The sequence below is a fragment of the Sphaerodactylus townsendi genome, linkage group LG02 (assembly GCF_021028975.2).
Source record: "Sphaerodactylus townsendi isolate TG3544 linkage group LG02, MPM_Stown_v2.3, whole genome shotgun sequence".
NCBI lineage: Eukaryota > Metazoa > Chordata > Lepidosauria > Squamata > Sphaerodactylidae > Sphaerodactylus > Sphaerodactylus townsendi.
The window spans coordinates 48,385,198-48,407,329 of NC_059426.1; the positions used below are offsets into that span (position 1 = coordinate 48,385,198).

Below are 22,132 nucleotides of genomic sequence, written 5' to 3' on the forward strand. Positions count from 1 at the left end.
AGTTCAGAATTAGATATACAGACGTATACATCTATGAAGTGTCTCTATAAATGTCCTTTTATTAGATTTACTGATTTTTTTAAAAAAAAATCAGGTCTAACTTGATGGGCAGAGGATAAGGAGGTCTACAATCTAGAACTGAATTAAAATATCCATTTTTGTGAGCTCTTGAAAAATTTACAATGTTCACTAGATGACTGTTTTGATAAAGTGAGTATTCAGTAATTGACTACTTTATGCTGTGTTTTGTTGGGGTTTTTTGAAACTCATATGTGCAGCAGACTTAAAATACAAGTGCATCATAATCTTGTCAGAACACCCGTCTTTCATTTTATGAGTTTGTACTCTTGGTGAGTGAATAATTGCAGTCTTCAGGCAGTTTTGAGTGAATGGATGTTGCTTCTTTTGAATAAAAATCAGCATTCCAAATAAATCTACTATTAAATATTCCCAATTTAGATTTATTACTCAGTTTTTTATGTTATTACGAACAAAAAGCTGAGATTCATTAATTATTTATGAATACTTTCCTGATGTGATCCCCCCCTCAAAATATCTACTTAAAAATAGAGAGGTATTTCATGCATAGCTAACCAACTATTTTGTATGTGAATACTTAGATTATACTAAAACTAGCTTTCCAGGTACATAGACGTTTCCAGGTACTCACTCCTGTTATCCCTTTATCTATAAAGTGGCTAGTTTATATCTTAATGTGGCAGTCAAGAGTCCAGAAGAACTATTCCAGTGGCTCCAGGCCATCCTAAAAATGAGAGAAAAGGCAATGGTGTATCTAGGGGGCCAAGAGGGGGAAGATGACCCAGGTGCCATTCATTTGGATCATGTGGGGTGCATTTTGGTCACCTGACCAAGCCCCTTCCTCTACCCCTGTGCCCAGCCCCCAGCCAACCCCCCCTTGCTTCCCACCATACACTCATGGATAGAAGTTGAGCAGATCATGTGGCTGCAGGCTAAAGAAGGAATGCAGGAGGTGTGAGATGGCTGCTGTGGCAGGTGGATGGCCAACAGCAGGTGGCTTATGGCCTCTGGGAAGAGCAGCTCTTGGCTGCAGTAGAAGGAGCACCCAGAGGCAGAAAATCCCTAAAAGCCATGTGAGAAGGCCTCAATAGTGGTGCTGGCTGGATAATCCAGGGCAGCTGGCTGGAGCAGCTCCTTGGCTAGTGACTGGCTGTCCTTGCCCATGAGCAACTCATTGGTGAAGTAGCATTTTGCTGCCAACAGGTGGAACATGGTCACATGCTTGAGGTGACCGAAGGTGCGCCAGAATGGCCTAAGCAGGCTGCTGAGCAAACCCTCTGATGGCAGGTCTGGCAGTGAGCACTGGGTGACCAGTCTGGGCAGGATGTGCCGGCAGGCAGCTGTGGGACAGCAGCAGCACTGCTGGACATTTTGCCCATTCACACACATGCTCATCCCTGCTCCCACCCCATCCACCTGGTGCACAATGAATGAATTCCCCCACCAGCTAGCCAGATAAGTTGGGCACCTTGTGGGGCCACCCCCTCTGATAGGCAAGGCTCATCTGCCCTTAGGTGGGTGAAGACATGAAAAGAAGGCACAAAGAAGGGGCAGAGGCCTGCGGGAGGTGTAGGGGGAGGAGGGAGCTGCTCAGATGGAGGAAGGTAAATTAACTTTTTTGCAGGGGGCATGGTGGGGACCAGAGAAGTTTGGCTAGGGGCTGGGCACAGAGGGAGCTAGAAATAGGGGGTGTGGCACCTGGGACAAGCCCCTGGTGCCATTTTGTAAAGGTATGCCAATGAGAAAGGTTCCATCCTAAAACAGAGTTACCAACTCTTGAATGGGAAATGGCTAGAAATTTGGAGGTAGATCCTGTGGAGGATGGCGGTTGGGGAGGGGAGGGGAGGGAGCTTGTTGGGATGTGATGCCATGGAGTCTAACCTCCAAAACTGCCATTTCCTCCAGGGGTACTGATCTCTGTCATCTGCAGATCATTTGAAATTCCTGGAAAACAGACTCTACCTAGTGCTTGGTAATCCTAGTAGAGTTACCAATCTTCAGGTGGTGGCTATCTCCAGGCAGCAGAGATCAGTTCACCTGTAGAAAATGGCCATTTTGGAAGGTGGAGTTGTAACAGACTTGCCCCACTCTAAAGGGCTGGTGTGAAGCAGGCCTGCTTAAAGAGGCCTGGATGACAGTAAAAGGTAAGGCAGCAGGCCCTAATTTAAATAAAAGCAAGGTGATTGGTTGATGGAAGGCACTGTTGCCCCTGGCCAATGTAAGGGGGCGCTAAAACGCTGCTAGATAAACAGAAAGACAGAGAGAGCCTGTCAGACAGTTCTTTGTGTGGAGAGTTCTGAAGAGAACAGCTCGTGTTCAGTTGAGAACAGTCTGTGGAGTGAAGTCTCTCAGCTCTGTCTCTGGTGAAAAGGAATTGTGGTGCAGCTCAAATAGCTGGCAGGATTCTAGTGACTCTCCTCAAGCGAAGGAAGCTTGTGAGAGGAAGGAAGGCACTGGCTTTTTGGTGCAGAGTGAAGCGCCGGCCAGCCTTGTCAGTAGAGACTGACCAGACCTAGGAGTCTGTCCTGCCCCTGTACAACACCAGTCTGGGAAAAGCCTGTTCCAGAGGCAGTGAGGCCAGTTTGGGATTAGTGTGAGAGAGGGAGGCTTTGTATGCCAGAATCTCACAGGGCATAAGCTGTGTGTGTGTGTGTGTGTGTGTGTGTATTCAGTGGGTTGTGGATCAGAAAAGACTAGTGTCTGTCTGTGAGGAAAAGCAAAGTGTATAAAAGCCAAGTTGTTTCTGAAGAGACACCTGCGTGTGTGTGTGTGTGTGTGTGTGTGTGTGAAACCTAAGTATCTGAAGATCTGTAACTTTTGAAGTGAAAAGAACCTCTCTGAAACCATGAAGCGTTAGTACCTCTCTGAGCCAGTTTAAGAAGCCTTTCTTTTGTTTTTAAAATAAATTTAATTCGTTGTGTTCAAGTTACCCTCGTGCCAGCCTGCGTTTGTGTTGAAGAGTGCCTGTCTGAGAGACTGAGAGAGAATCCCAGCAAATTTTGAGTTCCCTCCATTTTTGCATATGGGACTCTGAAGGACATTCCCCTCAGACCAAGAGTGAATGTGAGGTAGAATCCTTTATATATTTGGCAGCCAGCAGCAGTTTTTGGGATTCCTAGTTCCTTCGCTTTAATGGTGGCAGCAGAGTAAAAAGAAGATCCCTGAACACTAGCCTGGGATATTTTGGGTGGCAAAAGAAACCCCACTAGACAGTTTAGTGGGTTCTTTGATTGTAAGCCACACGTCCCGTTACAATTGGTGGCTAGTGGTGTGATAATCTCTCTCCCTCGCCTTGAATATAAGTGTCCCCATTACAGGAGTCTATAGCACTATACCCAATTGAAGTCCCTCCCCTACTCAGGCTCTACCTCCAATATCTCCAGATATTTTCCAGAGCTGACAACCCTAAGTAGTGAACTTTGAACTTAGTCAACAAAAGAGGCCATGAATGGATGGCAAGAGCCCAAACATGGCCTAAAACATATGATGCCTTTAAAACTATTGTGTCAGCTTCTTAGTGCGCCATCAAATGGATAGATAAAGAGGGAGACAGAGTAAGAGAAGACCCCCATTACTGATTAAACCCCCTTCTCAGTAGTTTGACTGTATGCTTTTTTGGGGGGGGGGGTTAATCCCTGATTGCTGATACAAGTAAATCTAATATGTTCTGTCTCTGAACATGTTATAGTAATCTGTCTGCCTTCTTATAACTTGTGCTGTTCTTACCAAGGTATAACACCTAACTTGCTCCATGCTTAGACCTGAATTACTGTGAGATTTTCATGATTTCCCCTATAGTCATGTTTCTTGACATAGGTGTCCTGTTATTAATTTTAAAAAGAATTGTCTGGGAACTGCTGCCACCACCCCACCACCCCACTGGAATCTGCTGTCCTCCCTCAGGGGCCCATTGCTACAACCCATTGGACTCATCTGAAAATGCCAGCCACCCAGATCATGATTTCAGGTTCAGCGTGAGGTGGAAGATGGGCCCGAGGGAAGGCAAAGGGGCAGGACAGGAAATGGCCAGAATGTCTCATGATTGAGTCACAAGGTTGCATTCTGAGCTGCCTGCAGGATAACCCCACCACCATCAGGCTTTGGCTCACTGGACCTGGGGGACAGAGGAGGAATACCAGCCACCAGGACTTGGAGCCACTCAGGACAGCAAGCCAGCAGCAGAAGAGCTGGCCACCCCCTCCACTCCCTGGGTTAAGAGGAAGGTGGGTCCACGGGCTGGTGAACCAACCTGGGGCCAGGACAAGCCTGACAGATACCCCACAGATCAATGGGGGAACATTGGCTGAGAGTGAGGCCAGAAAAGTGGGAGAGAGCAGGGATAAAAGGGAGAAAGCAGTAGGGGACAGGGAGGAGGAGAAAGGAAAGAGTATGCAGCGAGAAGACGAGTGCTGAAAAACAAGCTAGATAAAAAGGGGGAAGCAGGAAAAGCCTCGATGCAGGGAAGTCCTGCCAGGGAGTAGGAAAGAGATGGAGACCTCTTAGCCAGGGAGCTGAGGCAGCATGTGGGGCTGACTGGCCAGACAAACTCAAGCCCAGGGCTTCAGTCCTGTGGAACACTCCCCACCCATCAGAAGCAAGAACGAACTGACCACCACTCAGGAGAAGGGAAGGAGGGATACCATACCTGGCAGAAGGCAGCCAGGTACAGGGGAGCCCCCAACCAATATTTTAAAGGATAAAAGTAGTGTCTAGATTTTGATAACTAGGTAAACACATTTCTGAACATTCATCAGATGATGGCAGTGAAAAAAAACCAATTTGTGTGTGTTTAGTACAGAGGGTGAGTTGAATAAAACTAGAGAGGTAAACTTCTTATTAGAGTGTTATATATGTTTCTTGTTAAGATTAATCAAGGTAGAAGTTTCCCCATATGGTGTGATGGACCTCTAATTGACTTTCTATGATCAGATTATTAATCTCGCAGTAAAAGGTACACCCATCAACATATCTCATTCATTGTGGGTGTAGTAAGAAGGTAAAATACCAACAGTTAATTGTACATAGGCAATTATAACATTAAAAACCCTATATGTGAGATCTTGTACTCATATATAGAGAGTATACTCATATATAGAGTATTGCTTACTCACAGGTATGCTTACTCACAGGTATACAAAGCAAGAAGAGCTTTGTTAACAAAAAAGCTGAATTTCAATTCAAGGCTGTCATATTCTCCTCTTGGTTGTGCTCCCATTCTTGGCTTATTAATTACCTTCTAGACTTCAGACATCCCTCAAGCAGAGGTAAACTTTTAGGAAAGAAGAAAAAGAAGTGGGAATTTGGATTTATACTCTGCTTTTCTCAATTGTAAGGAGTGTCAAAGCAGCCTACAAATGCCTTCCCTTCTTCTCCCCACAAAAGACATTTTGTGAGGTAGATGGGGCTGCAGGAGTTCTGAGAGAACTTTGACTAACCCAGGGTCACCCAGCAGGCTTCATGTGTAGGAGTGCGGAAAGAAAACCTGGGTCCATTATGCACAGCACAAAAATGCATTTTTAAAATGCATCCTCCTGTTTTTTCTGGACAGCATGGACAAAAAAGGTGCAAGAGGAGAAAGAGGCTTTCCCCCCACCCGCTATTTCCTCCCATCCAAGTTTAAAGCTCTCATGCCCAACATTTACATGGATTCTGAAATCATGTCTGCATGTCTTTGAAAAAGGGTAAAACTTTATATTGCCAGAATCGACAGGATAAGCTGAGTACAACGGCACCCAGCAGCAGAGCCTCCAGAGCAAATGTATGGGGAAATCTTTAGCAAATTGCTGCAGTCACAGAGAATTCGTGCAGCACCATAAAAAGACAGGAGGGATGGTTGAACTGGGTAGAGAACAATTAAATTAGCTGGTTCATGCAAACAAACAAAAGGAAAACAATAGAAGTAAAATTATCAGTATTATTGTGTAGGCTATAGGTAAACAGAAGTTCAGCAGCATTTTAAAGACTCATTAAATATATTCCAGTGTATGCTTCCATCAGTCAGAAATTTTTTTTAAAAAACCCCCCCTCTCCTTTCTGCATTTTCCCATTCATCTTTGGAGGCAGTTCAGCTATGCTGTCCTTAACCGCTGTAAAACTATGCCCCCACCGGGGCTGGGGGGCTGGGCTGCCTATCGTTTAAACAGCTGATGTGCTGCTTTTCAGATGACTTAAATTTGTGAATGAATTTTATTGTTGTGTTACCAATGAAATTAATATATGAATTTTGTGTAATCAAATTTCTGCAAATATATACATTTGTTTTTAGGTCTATCAATAGATTATGCGGAAAACAAGCTTTATTGGATTAGTTCAGGAAATGGAACTATAAACCGATGCAACTTAGATGGTGGCAATTTTGAAGTAATTGATTCAATGAAAGAAGAACTAACAAAAGCTACAGCTTTAACCATTATGGGTAAGTCAACAAGATGCAACTGTCTGTTAGATTTTACTCTCCAGGTTCAAATGAATGCAGTTCTGTAGTACATACGTCAAAATTCCTTCTGTTAGTGAAAAGTACTTTGTTTTTAATATATGTTTGAAGACATATTGTTTTTATTTAATGTGCTGTTTATAGATAAGTTTTCATTAAGCTACACTGTAAGAATTCCCTATTAAGTTGCGTTAAATTATGCATTTTTAAGGCACAGAATTTGTTCATGAGCACCTTCTGCTTCAGTTAGCAACCAAGTTCATATTCTCAGTCCCAAGCCTTTCCAGATTTGTAACAAAATTTTTATGCCTGGTGTTTAACCTGTAATGTTTGTCAATAAATCTGTGCAGTCTTTGGGTTCCAAATAATAACTAATGTTTCACAAGAGATTTATTGGTTTAAGGTTAGTGCAGATACAAGAGTTAGGGATGGGCATTCTGGCTAATTAGTGGATATAACAAATACAGTAAGAAATCAGGAGGACAAACCTTCAGATAAGCTTACAAAATAGCTTACACATTTAACAAAAGATAATGTAGAAGTATTTTGTTTATTTACTGATATTCTTTTTATTCCACCTTTCTCCAAATAAACCCAAGGTGGTTGATATATATAAATTTCAAATCCTAATTTCAAATCAAGGTGGGACATTAGCTAGTGTTAGTAGCAAAAAGTTTTCATTGCTTATTTGGAGAAAGGTGGAATAAAAATAATATCGGTTAATAAACAAAATACTTCTACATAATGTCCTTCTTGATTATGCTTATTTTGTTATTGTATATAAAAAATAAACATAGCTTGTAAAAATGTTGCTGGAGAGTTTGCTTTTCACTTTAATCTTAGGACCCATTGAGATTAAATTCTTATTGAGTGAGAAGTGGGTTGTGCTTACTTTTATACACCATTTGGCTACACCCATGTGGTCATAACCTACCCTTAAACCAAAGAAAGGCTGGTAGGCTCACCTACCATGACATTATTCTAACTCTGTTACTATTTTTCTAAATAATAATGGTTTGAAAGATTTTTTTAAAAGATGTCTTTATACTGTATTTGTTGCATTTATATTGACACATAATTTTAAATTATATATTCTGGATACCTCCTCTACTTTCCACAGTGATTATACAAATGGAAAGTTTACTATGTAAATTGATTCTTGGACTGAATGGTTCAGACTGAAATATTTTATATTGTACGAGTATATATTCCTTTTATAACTTGCTGCTGAAGGCTATGTACAAAAGGAAAAAAGGCAGGAGTCTTTGACTCCTTAAAGACCAATAATGTTTTTTATTCTAACATAAACTTCCAGATGTTGTTCACAGTTTGAGTGAAAAAAGAATGGCTTCCTCTATGTTTATTTTAAAGAATAGCATAGTGTTACAATTTAAAATGCCTTGTATAGATTATTAATTAGTAATATTCACGTCTATTTAGGAACACAAATTCAAGTACTTTATACAATTTGTTTGTACATGGAAGATAGATAGATAGATAGATAGATAGATAGATAGATAGATAGATAGATAGATAGATAGATAGATAGATAGATAGATAGATAGAATCCTTTTATTTCAGCTTTCTTTAATTTTCTCAGTCTTAAAATGATTTGCTGAAAACACAGATATTATGTCTGTAATAGTTTTTTGTCCTTTTAAAACCATTTTTTCCTGTAATCAATTCATAAAAAATAGTTTTCTCTAAGAAAATGTCATTGTACCTGAAAGATTATGGCTACAATCCTTGAAATCAGAGAAACACTGGAAAAGCCTTTGATAGAACATAGCAGGCAACTTATTGTTCAGAAAGACTTTTTTACTGCTTATATAAAGAACCATGCGGATCCAACTGTACAAAGTTATTTACAGCATGAGCTACCCTTACTTGTTACCTGCACAGCAGAAAGAGCATTGCTATGCCATCCCATAACCTTTTGGACAAGTTCTAGATTTTGCTAGCAGGGTTTGTGTGTCTTAATATTCTCCTCCCCGGTCTTGACCACCAGCAGATCCTCTCTCTTATCATGCCTCTTTACCTGCCCACTCATCCTGTGCCTCCTATCCACCTGGTCATCCTTTCCCTGCTCTGCTTGTGAGTTCTCCCACTGCCCACATGCATAGGTGCATGCCGTGCATGCATCTGGAAGCATGGGTAGTGGAGCATTGGCAAGTAGAAAGGCTTAGGGGAGTTGGAAACAGTGGTTCCTGCCAGAAGCTCTGAGCCCTAGCAGCAGCTCCACCCTCCCCCCCCCCCCTGTGCATACATGTGCATGAGATTTGAAGGCTTGGGTAGATTTGAAGGCTTGAGATTTGAAGGCTTGGGGAGGGGACCTGTTCATTTTTCAAAGGAATTTTCCAATTTTCCTAGTGGGAAAATTGAGACATTTCGGAGGAAAAAACACTCTTACAAAATGTTCCTTTTTTTTTTCAAATGACTGCAGTGCTTGAGACAAGGTTTTATTCAAAATGCATAGCATGAAAATATCTGACATTTTGGGGTACATGTGAGGATATTGCTTTTGTTTAGAAATCAGTGAAAATGTTTCAAGACAAAATTCTGCTCAATATGTAGTTTATGAACTGTTCCAATTTTTATGAACTGTTCCAATTTTTTTTCCATTTTGGGGGACTTAAAATCTTTTGATTTTTTTTTAATGAATTTAATGTGCTAAGATAGCGCAGGAGACATCAGTTTGCAGCTCTCTCACACACTTGGTTGTATTTGCAAGTGTTGGCTGTATTTGCAATTTTGCTTACAGAAATCTAAGCCAGTTTTGCCTTCAAATTCCATAAATTTGTGAATTAATGCAATTTTATATGCGAATTAAATTACACAGGGTGCATTTTATTAAAGCAGCAAGATCGATGCAGGTCTGATAGGAAAGTATTACATATAATTTTCTATCCCCCCCTCCCCAACTTTCTCCTTTTTGTTTTTGTTTTCAGAAAATGAAAAAGTGGGAGAGGACTCACATTTTCTCCTATGGTTTCAAAATTTCCAGAAATCTTACATTTCAAATACACATGCACACATATTTGCACAACACATCATTTAAGTCAGAGTGATAATATTTAGAACAACCTAGCAATAGTACACTGATACCAATAACCTCTAAGGACAGATGTGAAGACAATCTGGCTGCAACATCTGTTACTTCAATGGTCCCCAGGGGTGATTTGGCTGGCTAGGCTGGTGTTCCCACCCTTCCTCACTGCTTCATATGCATCCCTCCTCCAGCTGCATGATAAGGGGAAGAGTACAACCATCCCAGGTAGAAGGAGTGTACATTTCTTTGATCAAGAATATATGATAGCTGCATTTTCCAGCTAGAACATCTAAACTATCACAAGGTACTGGTTTTGGTGGGTTTTCCGGGCTGTGTGGCCTGGTAGATCTTGTTCCTAACGTTTCGCCTGCATCTGTGGCTGGCATCCTCAGAGGTGTATCACAAAGAAAAGTCTGTTACACACTGTGTCTAGTGAGAAGGGAAAGTTTAGTGGGGTATATGTTTCTGGACTACCTTAATAGCATCCACCCAAACATGCAATTTACCATGGAAACTGAAAAAAAGCTTTTTTTTAGATGTCTTGGTCTTTCGAAGACCCAACCACCAATTAAGCCACACAGCATACAGAAAACCAACACACACAAACCAGTATCTACATAAAAACCCCAACCATCATCCACAACAAAAAAGGGGTATAATCAAAACTCTGACAGATGGTGCAAAACTAATTTGTGAACCTCAGATCCTCCCTGATGAAATCAATCATCTATACTGGGCTCGGCAGGCTAATGGCTACTTCACAACAGAAATTAGAAGAGCTTCAAGACCAAGAGAAACCCAGAGGATAAACAGCCCACCACAGGAAAAATATTTCTACCATACATCAAGGGAATCACTGATCAAATTGGGAAACTGATGAAAAAACATAACCTACAAACCATCTTCAAACCTACCAGGAAAATACAGCAGATGCTATGCTCAGCAAAGGTCAAGAGAGAGCCCCTCACTTCTGCAGGAGTCTATCTCATACCCTGCAGCTGTGGAAAGGTCTACATGGGAACCACAAAACGCAGCATTCAGACTTGTATTAAGAAGCATGAAACACACTGTCGGTTTAACCATCCTGAAAAATCTGCAGTAGCAGAACATGTCCTAAACAAAACTGGACGTAACATTTTATTTGAAAACACTGAAATTCTGGACAATTCGGAAGGTTACTATGTCAGACTGCACAGGGAGGCCATTGAAATTCACAAACCCCAAGACAACTTCAACAAGAAAGACGAAACTCTGAAAATTAGCAAAACTTGGCTACCAGTACTTAAAAAATGGACTGATAACCACACCCGCAATACAGTGCACTCAACCACACCTTTGCATAGCAAGTTCCACCCAAACACTTACTGATTGGTTCCCCACCCTCGGACATGGACAACATATACCCCACTAAACTTTCCCTTTCCCTTTTCGCTAGACATAGTGAAACAGACTTTTCTCTGTGATACACCTCTGAAGATGCCAGCCACAGATGCAGGTGAAACATTAGGAACAAGATCCAACAGACCATGGCCACACAGCCCAGAAAACCCACCAAAACCAGTTGAATCTAGCCATGAAAGCCTTCAACAATATCTCAAGGTACATTTGTAGGACAACATAGGGTAGTCAACTGTGAACGACATATATCATAGGTTGGAACATTTGCTATGTGGTGGCTCCAAAGCACATTAAAAATGTCTCTTTCTCTCTTTGACCCAAGCAGAAAGAATTTTGTATATTTGTATATTTCTCAGACCCAATCTAGATCTTGTGATCTCCACAAAGAAACTATTGCCATTTTAAAGTAATTTAAAAATGCTGTGTGGGCCCAATCTTGATGTGTCACTCTCCCCCCACCTCCGACTTCTTTTCTAGTGCCTCAACAGCTGTGGGAGGCCTGCAAACATTTTGGCACTCAGTAAGGCACACAAAGAGAAACATCCTGCTGAGCTGGGGCCCTAATTAGGATTAAGACCTTTAAAATCATTTTCAAATGACTATCATTTCTAATTTGGTCCTCAGAGGTTATAAGAGGCTGCTGCAGAAAGGAAAAGATAGGAAAAATAATTTTCTATCCCCCCTCCCCAACCCAATTACTAGAGTTAACTAGAATTATTGATCATTTTCTTTGCATTATATTATTAATTGTTGAACAAAAAATAAAAACAAATAAGGATTCAACCCAAAGGGGGACAGTAGACTGGTGCCAAGTACAGTGTTATGGTACTGCCTCCAAAGAGGTAATTGGTACCACATGCAACTGGAGGGAAGAAGAAAATCCTTTTCTCTTCTGGGAAAGCCCATAGTCTGGAATGATTTATTTTTGATAATGTGAATCTGCACCACAAATAGGGGCATTCCTGGGCTGAAACTCCTGAGGGAACCAATTAAAGTTGACTCCAGCAGAGGAGTGCTGACTTATGGGTGAACTTCCAAATGTGGGTACCATGGAGCGCACGGTGCCCCACCACTGAGGGAAGTCCCTCTAAATTGGCATCTGTGCCAAATTGCATGGTGCTGGTGGCAACGGTGCTGGTGCAGGGGTCACACCACTTCCAATGCAGCTCCCCCCACCATTGAATTGCACTGTGATAAGGATTATACAATTTTAAGGATGAAAATTTATAACTGTTGAAATGTTTACAGAGATTAAATAGTTAAATGGATTTGTATACTTGTGGTGCACTACTGACCCTTTTAATTATCACAACTGTAATGTTGCAATTCAATTTATAATTTATTTAAAACATTTACATCCTGCCTTCCTTTCCCAAGCCAAGGACCCAAGGATGAAGGTACTTTCATGAACAAAATATCACATGGCTGTTATGCTACCTCAACAGTTAGAAAACGTTTTAAAATGGCAATGAGGAATAACTCGACTTGGCAACGAGAGGTATGCTAGTGGAGGGATCTTTATAACAACTATACCAGAAAATGGCTTGATACGTTCCACAGAGAATACAAAAGACACCAAATTGAATTTAAATATTTTTATAAGTTTTTGGCAAAAACATTCACACAGTGAGACATAGAGAAGCTTACACACAGTTCCTAAGAGATATAAAAAGGGTGGAAATAGGTTTGGATGAAAGATTAGGAAGGGGTAGCGAGGACTTATACATTACATAGGTTCAGCTGAGAAGTTCTTGGAGAAGGCAAGGATTCAAATGGCCAGGATGTGAATCCAAGCGAGGGACGATATATCGTGACTCAAAACCAACCAGACACAAGAGAGGTTCAGGCTAGTAAAGAGTGCTGAGCTTGGGGTGCACTGTACTTTTATACCATATAGTGTGATTTGGGGCGGGAGCTAGGAGCTCTCTTCCTGGAATTCTTGGATTTCCATGCTGGGATCGCTGGGTTGAGCTAATTAGCAGCTTACCTATCGATTTCTAAATGTCAGGACAGTAGAGCCAATTGTCTTCTGATTGAATCAGGGGTAGCCTTAGTGGCTTGGACAGAGTTTCTTTTAGGAGTTTCTAACCAGATATGTTATTTAAATTTGGCTGAGGCTTTGAGTGGATCAGGGAAGGAAAGATTGTAAATGTTGATGGTTGCTAAAGGTGTTTAGATAAAAATCTTGTGGCAAGGTGTATCCCAGTTCCTTTGTGTTACAGCAACCTTGGCAGGGTGTGGTAATTAAGATACATGTCCATGAGGCTTCCAGCCTCTGCCAACTGGAGTAACTCATTCAATGGTTTAATTTTGCTAACAGGCTTTTTGCACTTGGCCTGTTTTTGGTTTGGACACTCTGCTACACACACATGAATGGTCATACCCTGCAACATTTCAACATGGCACAGGGGATTTTAGTGAAAATTGAACATTCAGCAATAAAATTTGATGTGCAAATAATAATGCATATCTTTAATTTGTGTTCCAAAAATTACCATCTAAATTACATAAGTAATGTGAAACACATTTCTCCCCTTTTCTTGAATGTCCATTAGATAATGATGAAAAGGAGGGATTTTGTCCTTCTCCCTCAGTTGAAAAAAGTCCCCCCCCCTTTTAAAGCCTTTGCACATTCTACTGTACCATGATGTTCGGTGCACCAACTCTGAATTTGAAAATCCATGTAGATTTGTGAGTGGATTCTGGGGAGGGCACAATTTGGGGAACAGGAAGGATCTCACAGGATGTAATGCCACAGGGCCTCCCTTCCAAAGCTTCCATTTTTTCCCCGGGGTGCTGATCTGCTGGAAATCTCAAGTGAACTGATGTCTGGTAATCTTATAGTTCTGGGAGATCTCAAGACCTCCCCTGTGAGCTGGCAATTCTTCATGATGTTATCCAATCTCTGCATTTGTATAGCACTTTGGTATATGGTATTTGTAACCATAGGAGCAATTCTCTGCATAGAGTTCCAAATTGACAGAACTTTTATTGCAGTCCGCTGACTGAAAACACAGTTGATCTTACTTACAAGGATAGATGAGTATAAGTTATCAGAAGTACAGTTACGTAGAGTTTATTCAAAAACAATTGGGAAGAGGTTGTTGCTCAAAGATAGGGCCATATTCTTGTTATGCAGAAGATCCCAAATCCAATCCCTGACATCTCTAGTTAAAAGGATGAGGCAGTAAGTGATTTGAAATACCTCTACCTGAGACCCTGGAGAGTCATTGCCTATCTGAATAGACAGTACTTATTTTTATAGGCCACTGGTCTTATTCAGTATAAGGCACTTCCATGTATCCAGTGTGTTGGCAATATCCTTGTTTCCACACACTCACAATTTTTTTTCTCAATAGGCACATACCTCTTCACACTGCATTTCATTTGGGGGGCTATGATAAAGGAAATGGTAGTGATTAATAAGTGTTTTACTGTGATATTGTCATTCCAGCTATCATATTATGATTCCATGCCATTTAGTAACTCTGTTCTAGGAGTAACCATGGACTATATTGCACTAGTCTACTAGTTATTTCATGTGACAACAATGTGAGTTTCCTTTTGCAATACATTCTGTGTATATTTTTCTAAAATAGAATCTTCTAACATATGTTCTTGCATGATGATATTATTCTTGATCATTTAGATATCCCAATGTGCTTGTAGGCTAATAACATTTAATTAGGTGTAAATATGAAGTAATTTTTCCCTGTATGCTGAGCAGAACATAGGAAAATCTAAATTGTATTTTGTATACATTATTTTTACCATCAATTAATATTGGATGTTTCTCATTACTTATTGGAATCGTGCTGGATCCAAAGGTGTTCTTTTGCTAATACAGCCCTAGTAATAGTACTACTAGTAGTTGTATTGTTCTAATAGAATGGCAATTCTGTTAGTGCCATTCCCTCTTATCTCTCCCCTAGTTTTTAAAATCCTCTGATGCCCAAGAACAGAAGGGCTCAATTAGCTGAAGTGGGAGGAAAAAAGGAAAAGTCCTATACGATTCACTCCTTCAATTCAATTCTCAGTTTCTGATTCATTTAACTAGAATTATACATGGACAGAGGGGAGAGATTAATCAAAAATCTGTGTTTTAACATGACAGGTCTAAAATAATAAGTTAGGGAACACTAGAAATCAGTGAAATATTTAGGATTCAGGTAGGATTTTGAATTGAGAGGTAAAATGCGCTCAGAATTTATTAGAAGATATTATTGAGGATGATGGGCTTCTTTTTGTAACTTTGAAAATGATATCCTGCCTCTATCCCACATACAAATGCAAGACCTGGGTTATGGTTAAAGCTAACAGCCCAATCCAGATGAGGGGCAGAATGGAATATGGGAATGGTGCAGGTCCCCACCAATGCATTTGCCCATCCCGCCAGCATAAGGGGCACCCACGGCAGCAGAGATGACAAACACACCGGTGGGCCTAAAAAGACCCACCACTCCAAGGCTGTGCTATGCTGGAGCAAGAGGGGGAAGGCTCCAGTGGGTTTTCAGCCCAGAAATTCCTCTGGTGTACCCCTCTGACTTATGCCCTCTCACTTTTCCCAGTCACTGCAGAGCTCCCCCCATCTGGATTGGGCTGCCAAATTTCTGAAAAGTGGTGGTTTAAGATAAAATACTATTAAAGACATGTTTAAAGAATATAGTAACACAACACCTTTTATTGGCATATAAATACATAAATTAAGGAATATAGATTCCTGATTCTCTACGTGAGTCTACACATTGAAAACATCAAGAAGACAAGGTTACAGCAGAGAATAAGGGTCTGATCTGCGATAACATTTGTATTTGTATAAGGCCTTATGCGGCCTGGGACCCTCATACCTCCGGGACCGCATTACCCCATATGTCCCTACTAGGCCTCTGCGCTCAGCGGAGGCCAACTTGCTGGTAGTCCCTGGCCCCTCAATGATGCGGCTGGCCTCCACTCGGGCCAGGACTTTTATAGCCCTGGCCCCTGCCTGGTGGAACACTCTTCCTCCAGCTGTCCGGGCCCTGCGGGCCCTTGGTGAGTTCCGCCGGGCCTGCAAGACGGAGTTGTTCCGCTGGGCCTTTGGAGTGTCCAGCTGCTGACTGTGTGCCCCCTCCACCCTCCTATGTTTTGGGCCTATTACCATCCATGTGACCCATGCTCTTCTCCCCTCCTGGGAGGGTCTAATAGGAATTGCAGGCATTGTTTATTATTTGCTGCATTTTAAATTTTAAATTTAATTTAAATTATTTACAGTCTACTATGTATCTGAAATTTTATGTTGTCAACCGCACAGAGCCCTTCGGGGATTGGGCGCGATATATAAGACTGATAAATAAAAAATAAAAAAAATATTTCATAGGAGATAATGTATCGCTTTATTTGGAAATGATGTGAATTCACACAAAAAAAGCTCCTTAGCATACTAGTCAACACAGATGCTGGAGATTATTATTTCATTCCACAACTACAACAGTATAAACAGGAACAGGACATTCCAAGAAAACTATGTGGAGGGAAATGTGTAAGTGCCTCTAATATTTGCATGTTCTGTGCTTTAGTGGCTAGAACTTGAGGAAAAGAATCACAAGTTTCTTTGTGTATGTAATATTGTAGACAATCCATCCTAGTTGTGCTGTCTCTGAGAGGCAGCGAACGGTCCCGGGAGGGTTGGGTCAGCGTCATGTACGCCGACCCAACCCCAAGCGTGGCTGTGCGGAAGCGGCCTGTGTGTGTGTGTGTGTGTGTGTTTGAGGGCTTGGGAGGGTTTTTGTTTGTGTGGGGGGTTTCTTTGTTTTTGGCCATAGGCTTGCCTTAGGCATCTGAGAGGCTGGGCTTCTGGTGAGTCACCAGCTCTAGTTAACTGCCATCCAGCTCATTTGAGCAATATCTGAGGCCCCTTGCGCACATGCAGAATAATCCACTTTCAAAGCATTTTGCAGCAGGAATTTACTGTACAGAGTAGCAAAATCCACTTGAAAACAATTGTGAAAGTGGATTGAAAGTGCATGTGTAGAAGGGGCCTGAGAGGTAGCGGTGCGCATCATAATCTCTGAGAGGCAGCAGAAGGAAGCAGAAAAGAAAGCAAAAATGAGCTCTGTTTTTGTTGGATTGTCCTTAAACCTGTCATTACCAAACTTCCAAAGCAGAATAGAAGGTGAATTGGAGATTTGATTGGGAGAAGAGGCTTCAGCCAGTAGGTCCCAGTCCCAGTTTAGTTTAGTTTAGTTGAAGACTTTTTGAAAAGAAGGCTAATTAAGACTACTATTTAAGTCTACTAAATTGTGGCCCTTTCCCCACTTACCTTAAGCCCCGTGCTACTCTCCGCAAGTAGCGCGGGGTCCCACTGCACTCCCCACGTCAGGGGCGGCAACAGCGCAACCGCCCCGATGCTACCACTCTTGCGCCCGCTCAGCGCGCGGCATCCCTGGCGCTGGTGAAAACGGCGCCTTTGGATGACCCCAGGCAGAGTGCGGGGTCGTGGGGACGCCCGGACGCGCGCCAGGGATGCCGCGCTCTCAGAGCAGCGCGCAGCGACGGTGGCAGCAGGAGAAGTGGGGAAAGGCCCATAGATGGTCAGGGAGTTGTTGCAGACACCTACAACAACTGTGGTGTGTTTGCTTGTTTTTGTTGGAAAGAGTGAGCAGCTATACCTGTAATAAGCGCAAGTTGGCTGCTCTGTTGGAAGAGAAGGTCCAGCAACTTGAGGAAGAAGTACCTACTCTTCAGCCCATTAAGAAGAATGAGGGCTTCCTGGACAGAATGGAGCAGACGGTACTGCGTGGAGAAAACACTGTGGAGTTCTCTGATAAGGACGGCAGCTTGCAAACACAGGCGGTGGGCATTTGGAAGAATGGGATGCCTAGAAGTAGAGGGATCAGGGAGCATTCTGTGAATTTCAAGTTACAGAATTTATTTGAAGTTCTCTCCCATGTCAGTAAGGATAAGGAACAGGCACAGGAGCAACACAGTCAGCCCTTCAAGAATGTTCTGCCCCTGGAATGGCCCCTGCAAAAACCCAGGTGGTGGTAGGGGACTCCCTGCTGACGGGGAAAAAAAACAGTGATTTTGCATGCCTGTCAAGATGACTCGAGAAGTGTGCTGTCTCCCTGGGGCAAATATCTGTAATGTCACAGAGAGGCTGATAAGACTTGTCAAGCCCTTTGACAGTTATCCCTTCCTTTTGATCCATGAGGGAACAAATGGCACTGCAAGACATAGCTTTTCAGACTTCACAAGGGATTTTGAGGCTCTTGGGAGGAAGCTGAAGGATCTGCATGCACAGGTTATTGTTTCATCTCTACTCCTGGTTGAAGGACATAAGAACATAAGAACATAAGAACAAGCCAGCTGGATCAGACCAAAGTCCATCTAGTCCAGCTCTCTGCTACTCACAGTTGCCCACCAGGTGCCTTTGGGACACAACCCTGGGAGGGAAAGAAGTATAGTTGAGGGGAACAACTGGCTTTGCAGGTGGTGCTACCAGGAATGTTTTGGCTTCTTGGACCATGATCTGTGGTTTTCATGAAGATGGACTACTGGCAAGAAATGGGTTGCACCTCATAGCTGTTGGTTGGAACATTTTTGCTAGGAGGTTCACAAATCTGATCAGGAAGGCTTTAAACTGAGTTATGTGTGGGAGGGAGACAGTATTCAAGCAGGCCTGAATTCATGAGGTGCTAGGGATAATAGTCCAAAGATTATAGAGAGTGAATAGTTGAAGAACCCAACAGAGGGAGGATATCAGGGATAATTATACATGTGAACAGATCTATTACAGACCCCCAAACCAGGTTGAAGAGTTGGATACTGTCTTCCTGGAACAGATGACCAAACTTTCAGAAAGGAGAGAAGTAGTAGTAATGGGAGATTTCAGTTATCCTGATATTTGTTGGGAGTCAAACTCTGCCAACACTACAAGGCAGACAAATACCTCACTTGCCTTGCAGACAATTTCATGTTCCAAAAGGTAGACGAAGCAACAAGGGCAGTTTAGATCTGCTCCTCACCCAAAATGATGTGCTGGTTAATGGGGTGGAAGTGGTGGAATCCTTAGGTGGGAGTGATCATGTTCTCCTGGAATTTGTTATACTGTGGAAAGGGGATGCCAATCACAGTCTGACATACATTCTAGATTTTAAGAAAGCTAGTTTCAGTAAACTTTTGAAATTACTTAGTGTGAACTCGTGGTTAAGAATACTAAGGGAAGGGAGTATTCAAGCAGTATCTTCGAGACCGCATCACCCCATATGTTCCCACACGGCCTCTTCGTTCCGTAGAGGCCAATTTGCTAGTGGTTCCCGGCCCCTCGATGATGCGGCTGGCCTCCACACGGGCCAGGGCCTTCACAGCCCTGGCCCCGGCCTGGTGGAACGCTCTTCCACCAGCTATCCGGGCCCTGCGGGACCTTGGTGAGTTCCGCAGGGCCTGCAAGACAGAGCTGTTCCGCCAGGCCTTTGGAGAGACCAGCCGCTGATGGTGCCCCCCCCTCTCCCTGGCCCTACACCTGGGCCTTTAACATCTATCAAGATCTGCCGTTCCTCTCTAGGGGGAAGAATTTAATATTAGGTATCGGGCGCCACCTATACCTATATCTATGCTTTTATTCATTCTACATTTTATATGTTAATGTGTAGCTAGTTTCGCTGCTTTTATAAGTTTTAGCCTATTTATGATATTTTATGACTGTATCCATTGTATGCTGTATGCCGCCCAGAGCCCTTCGGGGACGGGGCGGGATAGAAATTTAAAGTATATATAAATAAATAAATAAAGGGAGTGCAGGATGGATGGAAGTTTCTTAATCGGAAGTGAGATCTTGAAGGCACAATTTCAGACAGTTCCAATGAGTAGGAAAAATGGGTAGTGTCTGAGGAAACCAGCATGGATGTCTAAGGCCTATCAACTGAGCTAAGATTTAAAAAGAAATACGTAGAAAAAAATGCAAAAAGGGAGAAATCACCAAAGAAGCATGTAGGGAGGAAGTAAGAGAAGCTAAAGTGCAGAATGAGCTCAGGCTTATAGGTTAGAAAAAATAAACAGGTTTTTTTGGGTTACGTCCATAGCAAAAGGAAGAAAAAGGATATGACAGGGTCACTGCATGGAGAAGATGACAAAATGCTAACAAGGGATTGAAAAAGGGCAGAACTACTCAACATCTTCTTTGCCTCAGTCTTCTTCCTAAAGGAAAACAGTGCTCAAATAAGGGAAAATGGAATAGAACATGTAGTAGGGAGAATTCAGCACTGAAAAAAATAAAGAGGTAGTACAGAAATGCTTGGCTACTTTAAATGAATTCAAATCTCCAGAGCCTGATACACTACATCCCAGGGTATTAAAAGAACTGGCAGAAGTGATCCCAGAACCACTTGTTATAATCTTTGAGAACTCTTGGAGTACAGGAGAAGTCCCAGCAGAATGGATGAAGGCTAATGTTGTCCCCAGCTTCAAAAAGGGGAAAAGTTGACTTGAGTTTTTCAAAAACAAGTCGTGCCAGGCTAATCTTATCTCCTTTTTTGATAGAGTGACAAGTTTGGTAGACAAAGGGAATGCTGTGGATGTAGCACACCTTGACTTCAGAAAAGCCTTTGACAAATTCTCCCATGAAATTCTTGCAAGGAAACAAGTAAAATGTGGGTTAGACAATGCTACTGTTATATGGATTTGTAATTGGATTGACCGAACCCAAAGGGTGATCACCAATGGCTCGTCTTCATACTGGAGAGAAGTAACTAGTGGGGTGACATGGGGTTCTGTCCTGGCTCCAGTTCTATTCAATATTTTTCTTAATATTTTGGATGATGGAATAAAGGGCATGCTTATCAAATTTGTGGTTGACACCAAATTAAAAGGGATAGCTAATACCCCAGAGGACGAGGTCAGAATTCAAAATGACCTGGACAGATTACAGAGCTGGACCAAAACTGACAAAATGAATTTCAACAGAGATAAATGTAAGGTACTACACAGAGATTTCAACAGAGGAAAATGTAAGATACTAAGGCAGAAAAATGAAATACGCAGATATAAGATGAGTGTCACCTGGGTTGACAACAGTACATGTGAAAGGGATCTGGGAGTCTTAGTAGACCACAAACTGAATACGTGGCAGCAGTGTGATGTGGCAGCCAAGAAAGTCAGTGCAATTCTGGGTGCATTAATAGGAGTTTAATGTCTAGATCGAAGGATGTACCACTGATTAGTACCACTCAATTCTGCATCGCTCTAACTTCACCAGTTCTGGGCACCACAATTTGAGAGGGATATTGAGAAGCTGGAATGGGTCCAGAGGAGAGCAACCATAAGGCATGGATTGCATGACCTATGAAGAGCAGCTTAAGGAGCCAGGTATGTTTAGTCTGGAGAAGAGAAGGTTAAGGGGCTGCCCATCACATTAACAGTAATAAATGTGTCCAGGGCAGCAGTAACAGCTCCATCCCCAGATAGCGACAAAGCTGTCTTCAAGGCCCTCAGGCCCGAGGAGACGCTAGAAACGTCACCACAGCAACAAACCCCAGCTGACAGCCAAAAGGAAATGCCAGCGATATCATCACAGCAACGAGCTCTGGCTGACAGCCAAGACGAAGCACCGGCTTCCAAAGTTGCACAGCTGGAACTAACGGAAGCTGGACGATCTCAGCCAAGATTGCAGGCTGAGCAGCCATTGCGGGGAGGCGGGGCAGGAAGCAACAGGGTTAAAAAGGGGTAGAGACGATAAAAGGGGAAGAAGGGAGGAGGGTGGGGCTGGCTGTAGAGTTTGGGAGAGGGAAAAGCCGGTTGCTCTAGCAAGGGTTTAGGATTAAAAGAAGTGAGGGAGAAAGGGAACTCAGTTGCGCACACAAGGGTTTGTCAGCACATTTGCCTCGACCCTAAGGGACAGGCTGAAGTAGCATTTGTTCCTGAAGCGGGTGGGGGGAGGTTTTTGCTGACAGACACCTGATTTAGAGCCAGCTGAGAAATCTTAAGGACAGACTTCACGCTAGGGGAAGTGAAAGAGAGACCACCACTCTGACACCAATGGTGAGGACGGCTTTACCAACTGCCATGTTAGGGAAGGAGGGACAGCACACCTAACCCCGGGCAAGGAGGGTGGGGTAGACCCCCACAAAATGATATATCTTGGCAATCTGCCCAAGTTACGAACAGTATACAGTTTTCTTCTCCAAGTACTCAGGCCATAATTAATAAAAAGTAATGGCCCATCATTTGGAATACTGTTT

General features: G+C 42.5%; 1 protein-coding gene across 1 annotated transcript in view; it reads left to right on the plus strand.

Moving 5' to 3' along the window:
• The window catches only part of LRP1B (LDL receptor related protein 1B), a 353,740-nt gene that overhangs the window by 139,953 nt on the left and 191,655 nt on the right, over window positions 1-22,132 (plus strand). The window contains exon 26 of the mRNA XM_048484494.1: window positions 6,305-6,454. Coding sequence (XP_048340451.1) covers window positions 6,305-6,454 — 150 coding nt within the window. The remainder of the gene's footprint in view (window positions 1-6,304; window positions 6,455-22,132) is intronic.